General features: G+C 42.8%; 2 protein-coding genes across 3 annotated transcripts; both read left to right on the plus strand.

Moving 5' to 3' along the window:
- The first annotated feature begins 62 nt into the window (after positions 1–62).
- LOC133028685 (oxysterol-binding protein 1-like) lies at positions 63–12,212 on the plus strand. Of its 2 annotated transcripts, none has more exons than XM_061095644.1 (17): positions 63–360; positions 1,342–1,514; positions 1,798–2,006; positions 2,597–2,765; positions 3,109–3,220; positions 3,459–3,642; positions 4,283–4,400; positions 4,602–4,659; positions 4,846–5,010; positions 6,177–6,422; positions 7,096–7,216; positions 7,503–7,606; positions 7,897–7,992; positions 8,976–9,163; positions 10,407–10,642; positions 10,760–10,798; positions 10,919–12,212. In XM_061095644.1, the coding sequence occupies exons 2-17, from the start codon at positions 1,378–1,380 to the stop codon at positions 11,059–11,061; spliced, it is 2,325 nt and encodes a 774-aa protein (XP_060951627.1). In that variant the 5' UTR covers positions 63–360; positions 1,342–1,377; the 3' UTR covers positions 11,062–12,212. The 2 variants fall into 2 exon arrangements, with proteins under 2 accessions (XP_060951627.1, XP_060951628.1); XM_061095645.1 differs by lacking the exon at positions 63–360 and adding an exon at positions 543–941.
- Positions 12,213–13,304: 1,092 nt separating this feature from the next.
- Positions 13,305–16,648, plus strand: LOC132996155 (N-acyl-aromatic-L-amino acid amidohydrolase (carboxylate-forming) B-like). The gene is made up of 6 exons (XM_061066479.1): positions 13,305–13,564; positions 13,652–13,847; positions 13,947–14,040; positions 14,135–14,242; positions 14,344–14,456; positions 16,406–16,648. Exons 1-6 carry the CDS (start codon positions 13,305–13,307, stop codon positions 16,646–16,648), a joined length of 1,014 nt encoding a protein of 337 aa, XP_060922462.1.
- The last annotated feature ends 1,980 nt before the right edge of the window (positions 16,649–18,628 follow it).

Raw genomic sequence — 18,628 nt, forward strand, 5'->3', positions numbered from 1 at the left:
AAAAAAAAAAAACACCGGTTCATGTGACCTGTCGTGTTTCTACACGGACACCGAATCGTGCTGCACCGGGTGTAACCAGCAGGGAGCTAATGTTAGGCTAGTCAGATGTAGCTAGCTAGCATTAGGGTTCATGTCGGCGTGCGCGGGTGTAGAGGGGTACGACTTCATTCCGCTGGTGTCGCGTTGTGTCGCGTTGTGTCGCCTCACGCCGGGCAGCTCCCCCCCCCCCACACACACACACCAGGGCTGGCTAGCTAGCTAGTTAGCATCAGCTAGCCACAGCGGTGTATGGGTGTCAAAGTTAGCCGCGACTTCCCCGGGTGCCTGGTGGTGGCCTGATCACGTTTCGGACACGTCAAGGTAAAAACGCTTCGTCCACACCGAGGGAGTTTTCGGTTCTAGCCGGCGAAGGGACGCTGGTGTCGGCGCTGCAGCTCGCCGTGGAACCGGGGTGGTGGGGGGGGGGGTTATGTGAATATGCACACGTCAGCCGGCAAACTCCGAGCAAACATGTCAGCTGGTGTTAATTCACTCGATGTTCTGGCTGTACTGATCCAGGGACTCCCACTTAGCTCTCACTGAAGTTAACCAACACCCCCCCCTGACTGGCTTCTGGTGGCAAGCTCTTTATGAACTTTACCATTTGACTGTTCTGTAGTTGTTAGTATTGTTTGGAGAAGTGTTATCTTTCCCCCTTTTTTTTATCTGATCACAATATCTGTGTCAGCCACTTATATTTAGTGTAAATGTCATCAACAAGACAATAATGATTCATCACTGCTTAATCTCTCTTTCGTTGAAGTGTGTCAATAATGAATCTGTATTGATCCTATAGTTAACCTTTGACCCTCTCATACCACACTGAAAGATCAATATCCGCCACCAGTACTGGTCTGTAGTAATGTTGCATTCAATGTTGAGCTGGTTTAGTGGGAGAACAGGTAAGTGACCCGCGAGTATTTTTCATAATCAGTGAATCTGCTTATTATCTTCTCGTTCGATTTGTTTTGGTTGTAAAAATGTCAGAGAACCTGCTGCGACATCACAAACTCCAAGTGGATATATTTAAAGTGTCTTGCTTTTTACCAGTCAGGAGCCTAAAGTGCCAAGATAATGGGGTTTTATAGAATTGAAGACAATGAAAACAAGGACATTTTTACATTTGACGAATGGGGACCAGCTAATGTGGCTTATTTGCTTCAAATTACATTGACAACAAACAGACAATCGAAATGGTGATTTTCTGAGTCAACCTTTTTTATTCATGAATCAGTTTAGCTTTATTTTACGGCCCGAATCTTGTCACGTGCGTTTTAACTTGACTTCTCCTTTTATTTGAAGGTTCCTCAAATCCGTATTCTGATTTTGGGGGCAGTGATGTCAGAGCCTAAGCCCCCGACCCCAACCCCAGCTGGTGACACATACAAAGGATGGGTCTTCAAGTGGACAAATTACATCAAGGGTTATCAGCGGAGGTGGTTTGTCCTCAGCAACGGGCTGTTGTCGTACTACAGGTTTGTTTCCCTGCACAACACAGACAACACAAATGATGCAGCCTTGATTATGTCACTAGAGAAATTGCTTTGTATTCATCCACAGTAACTACTGTATAATTACACCCAACAAACCGTCCTGTGTTATTTCGATTATAATCAATGTCTGTCAAATTTTAAGCTCTCAAGAAAACTATAGTACAATTAATAGGACTGTGTTTTACAGTCTGTAATACCGGCAATTCTGTTATCGATAATGCTTTTTTCTCCATTTTTACTAAAAACTCAATACTCTGGTTATCAGGACCCAGGCAGAGATGGGCCACACATGTCGGGGCACAATCAACTTGGCCACAGCGACCATCACCGTGGACGACGCCTGCAACTTTGTCATCTCCAACGGGGGGGCGCAGACGTATCACCTGAAGGCCAGCTGTGAGGTGGAGCGTCAACGCTGGATCACTGCCCTCGAGTTGGCCAAGGCAAAGGCAGCTCGCATGCAGGCGGAGTCAGGTAGAGCCCGGTTTTCATATCTTGACTGAATTGATTTATTCATTTAATTTATCTGGAAGTCACTGACAAAAGCCCCAGATTGGACCCAGGTCTGCGTTGAAGTAGCAGTCACCATTTGCTATGTGTAAACTCTAATGCAGTTTGAGGGGTCGATGACACGTTGCACTGCCCAACTACTGTAGATGCTGGCAGCAGCTAGAGGCAATCAAAGCTCAGGGTGGGGTGAATTTTGAAGGTACATGTAGTTCTGAGGCGCACCCTGACTTCTGCAAATTGCTGTGAAGTACTTTATGAAGTACATTAAGTAGTAAGCTTAGTTTGAGTGTGAGCCACCCAAAGTAAAAGCTGTGTAATTACTACGGATTAAGTAATTAAATTTCGATTTAACAGTGATTTGAAGACTCCCTGTCACAGGAAAGCTTGTCCTGTAGGAGAACTGCAGTGATCTCAGGAAGTTTCTACACTCACTGAAGGATGTAAAAGATCAGGCAGGGGAAAAGCATATAGTGTTTTTGATCTGTGGATCTTTTAAAAACCAGATTGAAGTTATGACAGCTGAAGTCCTCAACTGTCGTTTTTATCGTCAACAGATGACTCCGGGGATGACTTCTCACACTCATCTGCTCCAGTGGCGCCTGGACAAGGTGGCGGCTCTCAGAATTCCGAGGTCCAGACGGCTCTCAGAACACTCGGCAGCAAGGTGGAGGACCTCAGCACGTGCAATGACCTGATCTCAAAGCATGGCTCTGCCCTCCAGAGGTCAGGCTCTGTCGCTCTGTTTGTCCTTACGCCCTCAGTCCACAGTTCAATGTTTATCACATCTGTTCTTTCTAAAAATACAAAGGAAGATTCCCGAACATGAAAGCATACAATACGTACATACTGACATTTGTTAAAACACAATGACGCAGTTCCAAGAATAGCGCATAAGTGTAGGTGTGGTGGTGTTAGCATGCAAAAGAAGTATGTAGATAAACAGATGAGTAGACATGCCATTTGAGTTATAAATAAAGCCTGTGAGTCATGCTCATGGTTTCAAAACTGTAACTGGATGACGTCCCTTGCCAACCGATTATTATCATTGTGCGTTTTATTATTTCAGGTCTCTATCAGAGCTGGACAGTTTGCGTCTGACTGGAGAGGCTGGGGATAAGATTCGTCAGGTCACAGAAAGGGCCACGCTGTTCCGCATCACCTCTAATGCCATGATTAATGCAAGTGTCACGTCTTCTCTCAGTACATTAATAACTTGTCTTCTAATTATGTAACCAGTAAGTCTCGCCCTGCTAAAAAAACAAACATGATTTGTTTCCTTCTCTGGACTGATCTAGTTTGAACTTAAATAATCCAAACTCTTTGTCCTGCTAACAGGCCAAATCAACATGTCACAATGATTTAATTTGGGGTTTTTAGTGGTTCTAACTGAACCTGTGTGAATGTTCGGCTCCACAGGCGTGCAGAGACTTTCTGAATCTGGCTCAGGCTCACAGTAAGAAGTTGCAGAAGGCCCTGCAGGCAGAGCGGGAGCAGAGAGTGAGGCTGGAGGAGACTTTAGAGCAACTGGCCAAGCAGCACAATCACCTGGAGCGAGCGTTCAGAGGGGCGTCGCAGGCAAACGCCACCGCAGATAATAAAGGTAGCATGCGACTCTCACCCCGACCGGTTGCCAAACCACAGTTCCCAACTCTTTATTTCACAGATTCTTTATGTGAACACGCATCTATTAAATCACTCACTGATGCATTTGTTGCTGAGAGTTTTTCTGCCAACAAAATATCACTCAAAGAAACATTGCATTTGTTGAAGTGCAACACGATTAGCGTTCACACTGAAGTGAACTCAAAGTTTGGCTGATTGAAACCATGTTGTAAAATGTTTTTGACAAGCCATCGAGGTGTAACACAAATCTTTAAATTGACAGAGTTTCTGTGCCCTTGACTAACTCTCGAGCCTAATTTTAGATGCAACCTCCGAGTGTGGTACCCACTGCATTAGTTGATACACAGAAAACCAGCCTGCTACCTTTCCTTCAATCGCTTCTTAATTTAAGTTATTCCTTCCAAGATATGCTACTTTTTTTGATAATACAACGAGATGACATTACCTTTTAATTTTAAGAAATTGTGATGTATAGTTTTGACATTTTAAAAACCAAACATTTAATTTGATCAAGGAAATACTTGTGAGCCCGAATGCTTTCTGATGTTGTCAGTGAAGAAAATGTAATGAAAAGTGAAAATTAAATGCAGTCTGGTTAGTAATAACTTTCTGTAAAGGTGCTGCCAGGCCAGGAAAAGGCGAGGCCAGTGACGAGGAAGATGACAATGAATTCTTTGATGCTGTGGAGGAGGCTCCAGAATTTACCACTGTACCTGCAGATCCACATTTTCACAAGTGAGTAGCATGCCATTCACAATACCTGTGATTGAAGATAAACATGTGTTCTAACTAAAGGGGGAATTCCCAGAGACTTCAGTCGTTGATTCATGTGATCTGCTTCCTTGTATAACATGTCAGTTAATCCCAAGGATTATCTTTGTTTAAACAGAAACCTTGGTTACACTGACACAATCCATGTTTTTGAATCTCTTACAGAAGGTCTAGCAGTAATATCAGCGGTTTCAACAGTGAAATGTGTCCTGATGATCAGTCGGTATGTCTCAAAGCACCAGTTCAGTTCATCAAAATGTTCATTAAGTGTTATTGTGCTACGATCAAGAATCGGATCAGAAACATTTCAAGAACGACTCATTTGAAAACCAGTGAATCGTTCTGTAAAGCTTAATCTCTTCCAGTAGGTTTCATATGCTGATTACTGACACAACTTTCTGCCCTTCAGCTCAATGAGGAACCTCTCGCCATAAACCCAGAATCCCCTTCTCAGGAGCTGGTGCCCTTGAAGGAGAGGCGAAAACGCATCCCGGACAAACCCAACTACTCCCTCAACCTGTGGAGCATCATGAAGAACTGCATCGGCAAAGAGCTGTCCAAGATCCCGATGCCTGTGAGTATTTCTCTGGCTCTGGGTTGTTTGCTGATCTGGCAATGAAAAGGTCACATGAACAGTGACCTCCTTCTCTGGCTGTTCTTTTCATGTATTTTGTTTGTGTGCTTGTAACCACGCTTCCAGGTTAACAAGGTGCACACGAGGTTCAGGACGTATCAGCACGTCACAGACCTGCAGCACCAGAGTGCGACTATCATGTTATCTTAATTACATTTTTGTTGGTCTTCGTCGCTGCAATACTAGTTCTGTCACATTCTTTAAAACCTTCTATAATTACAGTTCATCTATCACTTCATCTGTTGTGAGAACAGTCATCAGGTGCACTGAGTCATTCTGTTTCACAATTTGTTTAATCATCTGTGATTTGTTCATTTCCTCTGCTTGTCACTGCTGTTGAATAATAATAAATTTGCAGTTTAGACAAGTTGAGTTTTATGCTGTAAAAATCTTATGGGATTCTATAAAATAAGTAAAGACAACATATTAGAATAATTACAACCTTAATCACCCTTTTCAATATCCAAATAACAGTGTTACAAAAGAATAAAATATAAAATGGCATTAGAAACTAAATACAATTTTGAAAAAGTCATAAAATCACCACATTTAAAAGACAAGAATTCAGCTGAGGTGAGATGAAGGTGTTTGAATACTTTTTAGCCAACAGAGGGCAGAATTGGCTTGGCCAAGTTCAGTGAGCCAGTGATGAGGATCTGTTTGGCTTGTGAAAAGATTTTGACGTCCAGTTTTTAACATCATTTGACATTAAGTGACCTCAGCCATCCATGTTCAGTGGGTCTAACATCTGTTTGTCATCAGGATAATAATGTCTAATCAAATCAAATATACTTTTTTGTCCCCGTGGGGAAAGTTTTCTTGGTCCAAAGTTGTACAGCAGCTGCAGAACAGTGCATTGTACAACAGACAACAAAAAACCTTACACAAAGACGTATCGTGTAAGACCGAGAATAAGAATACAGAATAAAAGCAAGTTGGATATTGAACCTGTCCTGAAATCACTATGTCAAAGTGTTTTGTCAATACTGAAATTATAGTTGCAATATTGAACTACACTATTAATATACGCTAAATAATGTACCATAGCATCTTCATTTGTGATGACTGCAATCGTTACTTTACGCCTGTTCTGCTCTCTGCTGTAGGTCAACTTCAACGAGCCCATCTCAATGCTGCAGCGGTTGTCGGAGGACCTCGAGTACCACGAGCTGCTCGACAAGGCCGGCAAGTGCCAGAGCTCCCTGGAGCAGATGTGCTACGTGGCTGCCTTCTCCGTGTCCTCCTACTCGACCACCGTCCACCGCACGGGCAAGCCCTTCAACCCCCTGCTGGGAGAGACGTACGAGCTGGACCGCCGGCGAGAGAGCGGCTACCGCTCGCTCTGTGAGCAGGTGAGATGCGTCCTCTGCAACATCTTCTTTTCCTTAATATTGACTATTCTGTTTTCAAAACACAAACGGAGCACAAATTCATTTTTACACACCTCTAGTGTTATGCAGCAATGTAGATAGCTTTGGTTTTCATTGCACTTGTTTTGAGATATCTACTAATGAGTTTTTTGAAAACGTATACACTTAATGACAACTTCTTTTTCCGCATAAGAAATGTAGAGAGAGAGTTGGCGGTATTCGAACAGGGTAGCAAAACTGAACAAAGAAAGGAGGAAGGATGACATGAAAATTCCCATTGACTCAGCACTTTGACACATTATAGGGAAGTAGAAGTCAGGAGAGTTGCCTGATAATTGAGGTTAGTTAGGCCTCATTTGAGAAGAAAGTAAAGTTTTTGTTTAGTACCACGGGCATAGCAGCATGTTTCAGTCACGTTTCATGCATATCTGATTCTAGTTCTCTCCCTCTCTTCTGATCAGTTTCATTTTGACATTTTATTTCCGCTTGTGTTAGTGGTTACATTTTGGACACTATTACATAAGTAGTTTGAAAGTCATATTGCTTCGCGCTCTGATTCCGAAATGAGAAGTTAAAATGGATTTTGACTACTCCTACTTAACAGTGTGCACATTGTGTTTGTTTACGACATATGTATCTGTTCCTCTTTTTTCAGGTGAGCCACCACCCTCCTGCAGCAGCACATCATGTGATTTCTGACCGGGGCTGGACTCTGAGGCAGGAAATCACTGTTGCCAGCAAGTTCAGGGGCAAATATCTGTCAATCATGCCTTTAGGTACGATTGTCTTCGGTTCAAAACAATTAAAATATGCCTTGTGGTTTGATGATGACGTTGATGGAGGGTGTGCTGTGAACATGGTAGTTAAGTCTTTGAGGACAAAACAAAAGCAACAAACAAAACAATGTTGTAGCATTCACCCGCCAGTGAGCAAAGCCTGAGGAATTCATCAGTCACACCTCACCTTAACTGAAGGTTGTCAGTCAGGAGCCTAGAATAACAAGCTGTTGCTTTGTTAGTGATGCTGGTAAATTGACCATCTGCATTTCCTCTTCCTGTGCAGGCACAATTCATGCAATCTTCGAAAAAGGCAACCATCACTACACATGGAAGAAAGTGACCACCACAGTGCACAACATCATTGTCGGAAAACTGTGGATCGATCAGGTGAGAGCGAAAGAGATGCAAAATCGCACTGTTTAAAAATAAAACAGCTTTGAATAAACAGCCGAGCCCGAAGTTGATGAGCAGCAGCTTGTTGTTGGTGCATATCCAAGACAGTCAACAACAAAAGGGAGATGAGAAATGACGAGTCACAAAGATCTCAGCTCGACTCCAAATTATATCAACAACAACTTGCCAAAACCTGAACTTAAGTTTTGAACGTCTATCTGTTGAAAATTATATTATTCCCTTACATTGAGTTCTCTCAAACGTACTTTCTGTCTCCCTTCTAGTCTGGAGAGATCGACGTAGTGAATCACACCACTGGAGACCGCTGTCACCTGAAGTTTGCTCCTTACAGCTACTTCTCCAGAGATGTGGCCAGGAAGGTAAGTAAAGTGCAGAAACCTTGTGTATTCCATATTCAATTAACTGTTAATTGTAACACAGCAGAAACTGTCGCATGTTGCAGATTTTCTGCTTTTATCAAAGCATAGAGAATACGTCCCCTTCTCACTCAGACAGCCGCACAGGTTCTGGTCCAGGTTCTTGTCATCTCACGCCTAGACTACTGCAACTCCCTCCTGGCTGGTCTTCCTTCTAGAGCAATCTGATCTCTGTAGCTCGTCCAGAATGCAGCAGCTCGACTGGTCTTCAACCTTCCTAACTTCTCTCACACTACACCGCTCTTCTGCTCCCTTCACTGGTTACCAGATGCTGCCCGCATCCGCTTCAAGACACTAGTACTTGAGTACTGTGCTGTGAACGGATCGGGCCCATTCTACATCGGTGGTTAAACGTTACAGCCCAGCCTGTCTACTACGCGATGCATCGGCCAATTGGCTTGCTGCTCCCTCACTGCGAGCTAGCCACTCAGCAAAATCACGACTGTTTGCTGTCCTGGCTCCCTAATGGTGGGACGAGCTCCCCATTGACAACAGGACAGCAGAAAGTCTACAGATCTTCAACCGCAGGCTTAAAACACATCTCTTCCGACTCCACCTTGGCTAAGAAGATGGTCTAATAACCATCGTCAACTCTGATGTTAGTTGCACTTATATGTTGCACTTACATGTAGCACTTTGTAGTCTGGCTTTTTTTAAGCTAATGTACAGACACGATTCTTACGCTTGTGGGTTTGTACCCTCATGGTTGAATGCACGCTTTGGATAAAAGCGTCAGCTAAATTATATGTACTGTAATCAAATGAATCTTTCGTTGATTTCTGTGCTACATGCATCATACCTCTACTTGGAGATAGAAAAGATCTGCTCTCTTAGTTTTAGCCAAACCATAGTTCCATTTTATACTTAAGCTGGTTCTCGGGTCATCATGTGTTACTCTGTTAACCCCCTCTGTCTCCCATCTGCAGGTGACCGGTGTGGTGATGGACAAAGACGGCAAAGCTCACTACGTGCTCTCAGGGACGTGGGATGAGAAGATGGAGTTCTCCAGAGTGATGCAGAGCAGCCGAGGTGGAGAGAACGGAACAGAGGGCAAACAGAAGACAGTGTACCAGACACTTAAAGCCAGAGAGGTCTGGAGGAGAAATCCTTTACCGTAAGTACCGTCTCTTCGACCAAGTAATTTTTAAACCTGTGACATGTGCAGAGAATAAAACAACAGCTGACCAGGAAATCAGCTATCAAGTACCAAGTCTGGATTTAAACTGATTCCAAAATGTGCTAAGAACAAAAACTATTTCAGCAACATAAAAAAAAATATATTTTTAACCAACATTGCAAAGCGAAAGTTTCGAATGGTTGCAGGCTAACTATGAATCACACGTGGTAATATAAATACTCCCAGTAGTTTACATGATGTGACACATTAAACACACACAAACGCGAGAGTAGTGATGACGAATTGTTTATTCAACTTGACCGCTTGACTTAAATAGAGCAAAATGACATAATATATTGTCATTGTAAGCCACGAACAAAAGAGTTCCCATGAATAACTGTAAAAAAAGAGGGTTAAATAAATAATGTCAGGGTTAAGGTGTGTATCTAAGCTTAATTGACCTTACTTTATTTAAAATGACAGATGATTACAATGGTTGAAGTTGATTAATACCAAAGTCTACAGTAGGGTATGTAGGTGCATGTACCTGTTGTTTAATGACCATTGTGACTGCCATGTTTACTTGTGCAACGCCTTTTTGATTTGAATGGTTTTGCAGTCGTACTTTCTCTAACTGAACATCGGCCAGTGGCCGGAGGCGTTATGTTTTTGGGTTGCCTGTGTGAACAAAGATATCTCAAGAACACTGAGGCAATGTCTTCAAATTCGGTACAATCGTTCAGTCGGACTCAAGGATGAACTAATTCTATTTTGATGGTTAAAGGTCCTAGCGTCACACTTTTCTGGAAAAATACATGCATGTAGTTTTTAAATTCACCGGTTGGTGGAGTCGTACAACTGCAAGACGGTAATTCTAGTTTTCAGGTTAAGTGACCTACTTTTATAATTACAGACTGTGAGAAACCTTTTATTCAAAATAATACATTAATAACAATGATTAAAGTTGAATGATACTGAACCCTTAAGCACAATGACGGAGTTTAATTACCACTGTTGCATCATTTCGGACATGTATACTTCAGCAATGAGGCCTTTAGATTTGAATTGTTTCACAGTCGTACTTATTCTGCCGTCTGGTCTTTTGCTTGTTGAATACATTTTGCGAGAAAAATTGTTTATGATAATTATTATACTTTACTCTCTTTAAATGATCTGTCATTAATAAGATCCAGCCCAAAGAGATTTTCTAAGTTCTGCTGTTGTTTATCTCTGTCCACAGTGATGGAGCAGAGACCATGTACTACTTCACCGCCCTGGCTCTGACCCTAAATGAGTCCGAGGAGGGCATGGCCCCCACCGACAGCCGCCGCCGGCCTGACCAGCGCCTGATGGAGGAAGGTCGCTGGGAAGAGGCCAACGCCGAGAAGCAGCGGCTGGAGGAGAAGCAGCGCAGCGTCCGGCGTGAAAGAGAGAGGGAGGCCGCCAGCCAGCGCACCTCCAGCCAATCAGATGAAAGTGAGTCAAGTGTGTATTAATGCTTTTCTTCTTCTGTATTCCTCTCTACTGTGTATGGGGGGGATCTTGGAATGAAGGGCTAAAAAATCTCTGTGATCCCCTTTTCTCTTTCAAAAGCTGTCGATGAGGATTCTCTTACTGATCCCTCCTTAAAAAGCAAGTATTCCTCATTTTGTCTCTCTCACTGTCACACTTCAATTTGTGCTCTAATCATCTCTATAGATCGTTTTCTTTCAGCTTTTTTGCCAATTTTTGTCAATCTCTTCTCTCTTTCAGGCTCACCTTATGACAACTACCAGGCACTCTGGTTTGAGAGCTGTGAGGACCAGATCACAGGTGAACAAATCCATCTATATAAGGGAGGCTACTGGGAAGCGAAGGACCACGGCAGCTGGGAGGGATGCCAAGACATATATTGACCTCGGTGTTGACTGCAAAGTGCCCTGAAGAGACTGGTCCATCAAAGCTGCCGGGTGGACGCCGACCACAGAGGCCTGCTTGCCCCCCTACACGGACGGCTGCTTCCCTCCAGCGGCTCTCTGTTCTAAGAGATCTCCGGGACGGCCACTGCTGTCTGATCCCGAGGGAGCAGGCTTTTCCCTCCTCGACCCCCTTTGTTGCCGTCACACATCTGAGAAGGCTGAAAGTCTCTGTGCTGCTTTGTCCCGGGTCAGGCTGGGCAGAAAGGGAGGAAATGAAACAGGCAGTGCTTCCAAATCGAGAGTAGATCCTCCTTGTAGTCTCTCTGCTCAAGTCTGTTCAGTCTCTCAGATCAGGAGCAGGAGAGGTTTTTGTGCTGAAAACACCTTGTGCGATAATGTAGTGTACCTATTGTCATACACAGCAAACGTGTGCTTTGGTCATACCTCTAAAAGTGCGACTAAGACCTGGTTAATATATAGATTTATAAATAAATATGATAATTTCAGTAAAATGTCAACTGGTGGCCTTCAAGATGTTAGCGAGGATTTCATGTTTCTCACTCTATCTGATTTAGTGTCTTAATGTAATGAAGTGAAGGTTCTAGTGTGCCTGTTTGTATGATTGCATATCTGTTCTTCCATCACTTTACATCCCTGCCGCTGTGCAGTAAAAAAAGAAATGATTGGCCAGAACGCTGGTTGACGTGGAAGATGAACTTAAGGAAAGAAACCGTGAGGTGGTGAAGTTTTTTTGTTTTTTTTCGGTGCTGAGGAAATCTCACATAAGTGCAGTTTTATATAAGAACAGTTAATGGAATTATCCATTTTCACAGCGTCGGAATAATGTTTAGTCATTTTGCTATCAAAGCGAGTTACATGGCAGTATAAATTGTATTAAGAAGTGTTAAATACTTGATGTGATCAATTTCTTGTGACGGTATCAAACGAATGAGCAAAGACAACAAATAACATGTAAATGCAGTGGTGAAAACAAACGTCACACCATTTATCTGCAGAAGAATCCAAACATATGCAAGTATATTTTGACACCAAAAACGTGAGATACAATGTGTGTGTGTGCATTTCATAATTTTGTTTGTAAGTGTACTTAAATATGAAGAATAAATAAACAAAGACTTTAAAGGAAATGCAAATAACTATGATTTTCTAAATGTCTAGAATTTCATATTATAGTATTGATAACTGTAAATTAGTTTTTAGGGCCCGAGCACTGACAGGCACTGACAGCAAGTGAGGCCCTATTGAAATTGTAAGGATTGTTATTATTTTTCAGGCAAATTAATTGGCTTTTTGAAGGCTTTAACATGCTCAAATTGTAACCAAAATTTGCAGAAAATTAGAAAGTGGTGAAAATGGGCTTGGCAAAATGGCTCAACGGTGCCGCCCGAGACCCCCGGAACGTGTTCATTTTATACAAAAATTGATACACAGGTGTATCATAAAACGCAGTCCCACAATGATTAGTCTGTAAAACTAGAGAGTAACACAGTTTAACCAGATATTTAAACTTTTCCTTGAGCAGTCAAACTCGACTCTGGGTTTAAATCACCGGCTGCTTCACATGATATTTTTCCTGACGAGAAGAGCTCTTTGTTCCACTGTTCACATCGCAGGCGCCTCTCCTGCTGTGTCATGCCAGCAGATTTATTTTCAGCCCATTTTCTGAAAGGCAGACTGGAACCTACCATCCTATACAAGGGGCCGACAGAATCGGGAGGACACACCCTGATACAGTGTAGTGCAGTGCAGTGGACAAGAGGTGGTAGAGGGACGCTGGGAGTTTGCATAACAGGCAGCTGAAGCCTGTACAGTGGGAGATGTAGGAATGCTGAATCAGTGAATCTGCATGAAAGCCGGGTAGAGGGTGGAAGAGGGTAAACGGCAGGGTAAGATGTACAGTGTGACGCCGCGTCACTCATTTCCTCTCTTAGTTGTGAATGTGTAGCTGACAGTTCTACCTCAGGCTTTCCTCCTCGGTTAAAGAGACTTTGAATAGACTTTTATCTCTGTGCTGCTTTGGTGCGTTTTTCAAAAAGCCGGAACTGCCTCCTTTACAGGTCAGCGAGCCAGAAAAGCGAGGTAAGGTTTCACAAATCAATATTTCAGCTTGATGTTGCCGTGTCAGTGACCACAGAGGATTTGCAGTTTTGTGCACGCCGAATAAAACCAGACACAGAGTAACATTTCTTTCCCTTTTCCCCCTTTCTGCTCTCAGTCTGATGGAAGTGGACGAGGTGGTGTGTTTACCGCGGTTGTCCCGAGTCGCAGTGTGTGGCGGTACCCATGGCAATGAGCTGTCCGGGGTGTACTTGGTGAGGGAGCTGCTGAAGGCAAAGAAGGAGGCGATGAAGAGGAAGGAGGAGGAGAAAGAGGAGCCAGTGTCGGTGTTGATGGTGCTGTCGAACCCACGGGCCACGCAGCAGTGCCGCAGATACGTGGACACTGACCTGAACCGCTGCTTCACCCACTCCACCCTCAAGTAAGGCGGCAGCGAGAGGTGGTGGTGGTGATGATGCTGATGTTGTGACAGATGATGAGCTGTCTTGTCTTTTTTCCTGTCTCCCAGCGGTCCCGTATCAGACATGGCCCCCTACGAGATGATCAGGTCCCGAGAACTGAACACGCTGCTGGGGCCCAAAGGCAGTGCCGAGGCGGTGGATCTTGTTTGTGACCTCCACAACACCACCGCCAACATGGGCCTGTGCCTCATCGCATATTCTGACTGCGACTGGATCTGCCTGCACATATTCAGACACCTTCAGGCAAGAAAAAAACAAGCAGTCGAATCCATTCCCTCTGCACATTTGAGAAACCTCCCAGAGTAGAATAAAAAACACAAAGTCTGATTTGTCTTTTTTCAGAGGCAGATGCCAGATGTACCAATGAGGTTCATCCATTTCGACGTCTCCAGAAAAGAATCCTATTCCCTCGATTCAGTGGGAAAACACGGCTTCGGTAAGAAGTTCTTTTTGACTATAAACTGATTGTTGGAAGGACAGTGAAGCTGCATGATTTGTGATGACTCCCGTCTCAAATCAACTTTCTGTAGCCATGGAGATCGGCCCTCAGCCCCACGGCGTGGTGAGGTCCAACATCTACACGGCGATGAAAGATGGCGTGCAGCACATGCTCGATTGGGTTCGCTCCTTCAACTCAGGTACATGTAAACAGAGGTTACCAATGGAGTTATTTCACTTTGCGCATCTTTGAACCCCTTGTTGGACTCCATCATCAGTTTGTCTTTGCTTTTATTCTCAGGTACTACTTTTGAAGGAGGATTTGTGGATGTGTTCACCATGATTAAACACATCGACTACCCAAGAGACGACCAGACTCACAACATCACAGCCGCCATTCACCCACAACTCCAGGTACAGTCTGAAGCGTATTTGTAGCTGCAGGACTTTATAAACAGACGGGCCTTTGTCCGATTTGAAAGCTACTTCGCCTAAATGCGTAAATTCGAATGAACCAGGGAGTGGATAAAATTAAAAAGAATAAACATAAACAACCTAACAATGAAGTATCACCTTAATTACATTACAGCATGAACACAAAGGTGGCTTTTGTCGCAAGGAAAAGTACGTTTTTGTTAAAAGGTGTTGTGAACAACACGGGGATGACTTGTATCCTGTCCTTAACCTCCCCCGTTGCTCATAGATCTATTGACAGTACTTGTTCCTACAACAAGGTCGGGCGTGGTGCTCTAAGACGTCTTCATACCAAGGAGCAATTATGACGTACAAAACGCACTAAATCTGCTCCTATTAATAGGTGACAAATTACATGGTGACTCACAGGCATCCGGAAAACACTTGTTTAACCCGGGACTACAACACCTACCATGACGGTCGGGCCTTTATGAAGAATTTCACAAGATAAATGTATTAATGTATAACAAATAAGATATAATATTAATAAAAGTGACGACTAGAGTGCCATTCAGTTGCGCCCAACCAGTCCTCTTACATTCAATTAAGCTGCAGGGAGATCCATCAATTATTTAAAGGAAGTGGGGGGGGGGAAACTCCTGGATCCACACCAAAATATAATGGATGCTATCCTGACCCACATGACACCCTTCCACCGAGTTTAGCCGTAATCTGTTTCCTGCAAACCAGAGTGATAACACAAGCTGCTTGGCGGAGGGAACAAAAAAAAAAAAATTGACCCCGAGTGAACCCTTGAGTGTGTGGAGTTTCAGTTTAATGTTTACTGGGATTTAAACTGAGTTTTTCTTTCCAGAACATCGAGTAAACTTCCATGACAATGATGTGGAAGCGACAAATACAGTGTTTGTGTGTTTTCTGTTGTCTAAAGTTCAAATGTCAAAATGATGGTGCAGATACGAAGTGTAAAAAAATTTAATAAATGCTTCAAGGTGTGGGCCCGTAGATGACAGGAATAGAATTGATTGATTGAGGTTCCTGATAATGATGCCTGTGTTGATGACTGGACTGACAAGCAACGTCTTTATAAATAGCAGACATTGTCTTTTACGATTGCTTCTCAGAGATGTAGATTGAGTTCTGAGGTAGAGTTTAAGAACGTAAGAGGTATTTGGCGGCGATCGTCGCTTTGATGACAGTGAGTCACAGGAGGAGGATGCAACCATTAACTGGTTTCTTACAAGAAGCGAACAGGAAACAGCATTTTTTTCCCCCCTGAAGGTAAAAACGTGTTTTTCTTTGGCCCAAGGTTGTCTCAGAAGTAAAGGTTGCAAACATACAAACCATTATTTCCCATAAATAAACAAGTACAACTTATAATCATGAATTGGAATAAAGTTGACGGAGATGGTCATTCCCGCTTCTCTATAGATTATTTCAATTCTCTCCTCAACCGCCTGAGCCGACAGAATCCACGTAAAGTACAGCTCGTCCAAAACGCAGCAGCCAAACTCCTCATCAAACCGAATTAAATAGAGCATATTTCTTTGATTTTATATTCTCATTATTGGCTTCCCGTGAATGTGACTTTAAGATCTCATTGTTGATTTTTCGGTCCGTCCTGGACTTGCACCTAACTACAGGTGATCAGGCCTTTTTTTGTCACTCTCTAAGGAGAACCATCCTGCAAACTCCTTATCCTCTTTTAAATCTATCTTAAAGACGCCTTTTTTATAGGTGTGCTTTCTCCTAATCATGTATCACGTTCAATTGTACTTGTTTTTATCCTGTAAAGCACTGCATAACTCTAAACTGTCCTTTTAAAACTTCTTAGCGGTTGCACTGCTGAAAAACCTCACACACAAAAGTGCAGCGCTCTCGGCTGACAGCAACCTCAGCTCATAAATCTAATTCCCTGCCCTCCCTTACAGGACCGAGACTTCTGCCTGCTCCACCCCGAAGACGCGCTGTTCCAGACTTTCTCAGGTGAAACACTGAGATACAATGGCGTCGAACCTCTTTTTCCTTTCTTTGTCAACGAATGTGCTTATTACGAGAAGGGCATCGCTCTCTCCCTGGCGAGAAAGAGGCACGTGATGATCCCCGCCATCCGGGCGCAGACGGAGGCGGAGCAGCAAACTGACGGACAGGGATTTGCGTCAGAAGAGGAGTGAGGACAGGATTTTTACAAACCAATGACACTGATGTGACTGTGAAATAAATTTTTGCAAACTTTTTTTATTGAAACGACAGCAGTTGCTTTTGAACGTGCACCGCTGTGCGTGCACGATTGCATATGCTCACACACAATATTCAGGTGGAGGATGGACGACACATTCACTGTAGATTCACAAAAGCACAGTCATACAGCTGTTATACACTATTTACTCTATCGTGGATTCAGGGATTGAGGAATATCTTGTATTTAAAGGCTGCATCATTACACAGGCTTATCCCATATAGCCTTGTGAGCACTAATACTCTATATATCTATGGAAACTTACAGCATGAATTTAAAAGTAACAGCTGCGTTTTCTGTAAATGCATTAGATTTTTTGGGACATTAACATTGTGAAAAAATAGAAATTCACTACCAAGCACTACAGCAATATTCAGATATGTTCAAAAATAATTTAAGTGCAAAGGAATACTGCAGCTTATCCTAATATGGCATTTAAAGTACATTCATAATGCCTCACAGGAAACTATTTCCCTTAGATCCTGTTATTTACTGAACTTTGTTGTTGTTTTTTCCCATAATGGTGAAAGAAGGAAATGATTGGAAAAAAATAATCAAGGAACAAATGTAAATCAAATAAATAACAATATGCACAAACTAAATCACAAAAGACATGGAAACCTATTTCAGTGAGAATACGAGAACACAGAACACAAAGAAGTACTTTTACTGTTGAGTACATGAGGGATTTTTCGTATTCTAAAAAAAGCTACAAAAATCTGTCAAACATTAAAATCATACTTCAAAATGGCGAACAAAACAATATCCATAAAACACCATGTGACCTTCATTTCCACAAGTAAATAAAGTGAAGAGTCGAAAGTCAATCTTAATAAAACTGACCTTTGACCTATTCTAACCTTAATCTATAAATACAACACTGTAAAGCTCATTGTTGTTCACATTCCCAGACTGTGTTTCGGGTTGGTAAAAGGCTTATTCAAACATAAGAATAAATATCTTCAATTGTTTGTCTCGGTACAGTCAGGGTGCGTCCAGGACTTCATCAGAAATGTCACCGCACCCAGTTTTCATCCTGGGGTGTGAGCAGAAGTCTAACAGATTTCAACCAGTAGAGGGCAGCGAAACAGTCGGTGCGTCCCACTCTTAATACCACAGTCTGTACCACTTATGCACTACCACATTGTCTATAGTACAAAGTACACCTTTGTCCTTTAATGCCAGAAACTTGTACAAGGCCCGTTTTGACAGACATCCATCTGAGACACACCCGCTTATTAAAGCGCTGGGCTTTCCAAAGTATGTCACATTCTGTTCTCCAAGAAGAATCTCAGAAAACTTGTTTATTCATTGGGTTGACACGAAATCTGTGACATTAGGTGAATTCAATATGCCTACCCGAGTCTTTAAGTGTACTTTAAAGGGCCAGTGTGTAGGATTTAGGTGAAAGGGATCTATTGGTAGAAATTAAATATATAAAATAATCCTAGCGATGTTTTCAATTGGGTCCTCGTCACGGAGGCTGCCATGTTTTTTTACAGTGGCCCAAACTGGACAAACTTAACCCCTTTTAACAACTGAGGGCTACCACACGTTCTCTCTCATGTTTGGAAGGGGAAGGTGAGGTGATGGGTATTCAGTTGTAACATGAAAATTCACCACTAGAGGTCCCTTAACTCTACACACTGGACCTTCAAGTATCCTTAAAGGAAAATTCTCCAGACTTTGTGGCTTGTTCAGGGCATTTTGGACGTTCTCCCCTTTGCATCAATGCTTTCTACCGAGATCAAATTGTACAGGGAGTTAGACCACAGAACACGTGTCGTGGTTTTTAAGAAACTGCATTTTTAGTGTCTGCAATTAACCTGGTAGAGACAGTCCTCCTATAGTGGACGTAAAATGCAGCTATCCTAGGATCCAGAACTTTTCAATATATATTGAATTAAATGAGCGT

This window comes from Limanda limanda, chromosome 22, assembly GCF_963576545.1.
Source record: "Limanda limanda chromosome 22, fLimLim1.1, whole genome shotgun sequence".
NCBI lineage: Eukaryota > Metazoa > Chordata > Actinopteri > Pleuronectiformes > Pleuronectidae > Limanda > Limanda limanda.

Coding starts and splice junctions, on each gene's coding strand:
- LOC133028685 (XM_061095644.1), top strand. CDS start 1,378: ATGTCAGAGCCTAAGCCCCCGACCCCAACCCCAGCTGGTGACACATAC. Junction 3,221..3,458: donor CCTCTAATGCCATGATTAAT/GCAAGTGTCACG, acceptor TCGGCTCCACAG/GCGTGCAGAGACTTTCTGAA. Junction 7,217..7,502: donor TCTGTCAATCATGCCTTTAG/GTACGATTGTCT, acceptor CTTCCTGTGCAG/GCACAATTCATGCAATCTTC.
- LOC132996155 (XM_061066479.1), top strand. CDS start 13,305: ATGGAAGTGGACGAGGTGGTGTGTTTACCGCGGTTGTCCCGAGTCGCA. Junction 13,565..13,651: donor TTCACCCACTCCACCCTCAA/GTAAGGCGGCAG, acceptor CCTGTCTCCCAG/CGGTCCCGTATCAGACATGG. Junction 14,041..14,134: donor AGTGGGAAAACACGGCTTCG/GTAAGAAGTTCT, acceptor AACTTTCTGTAG/CCATGGAGATCGGCCCTCAG.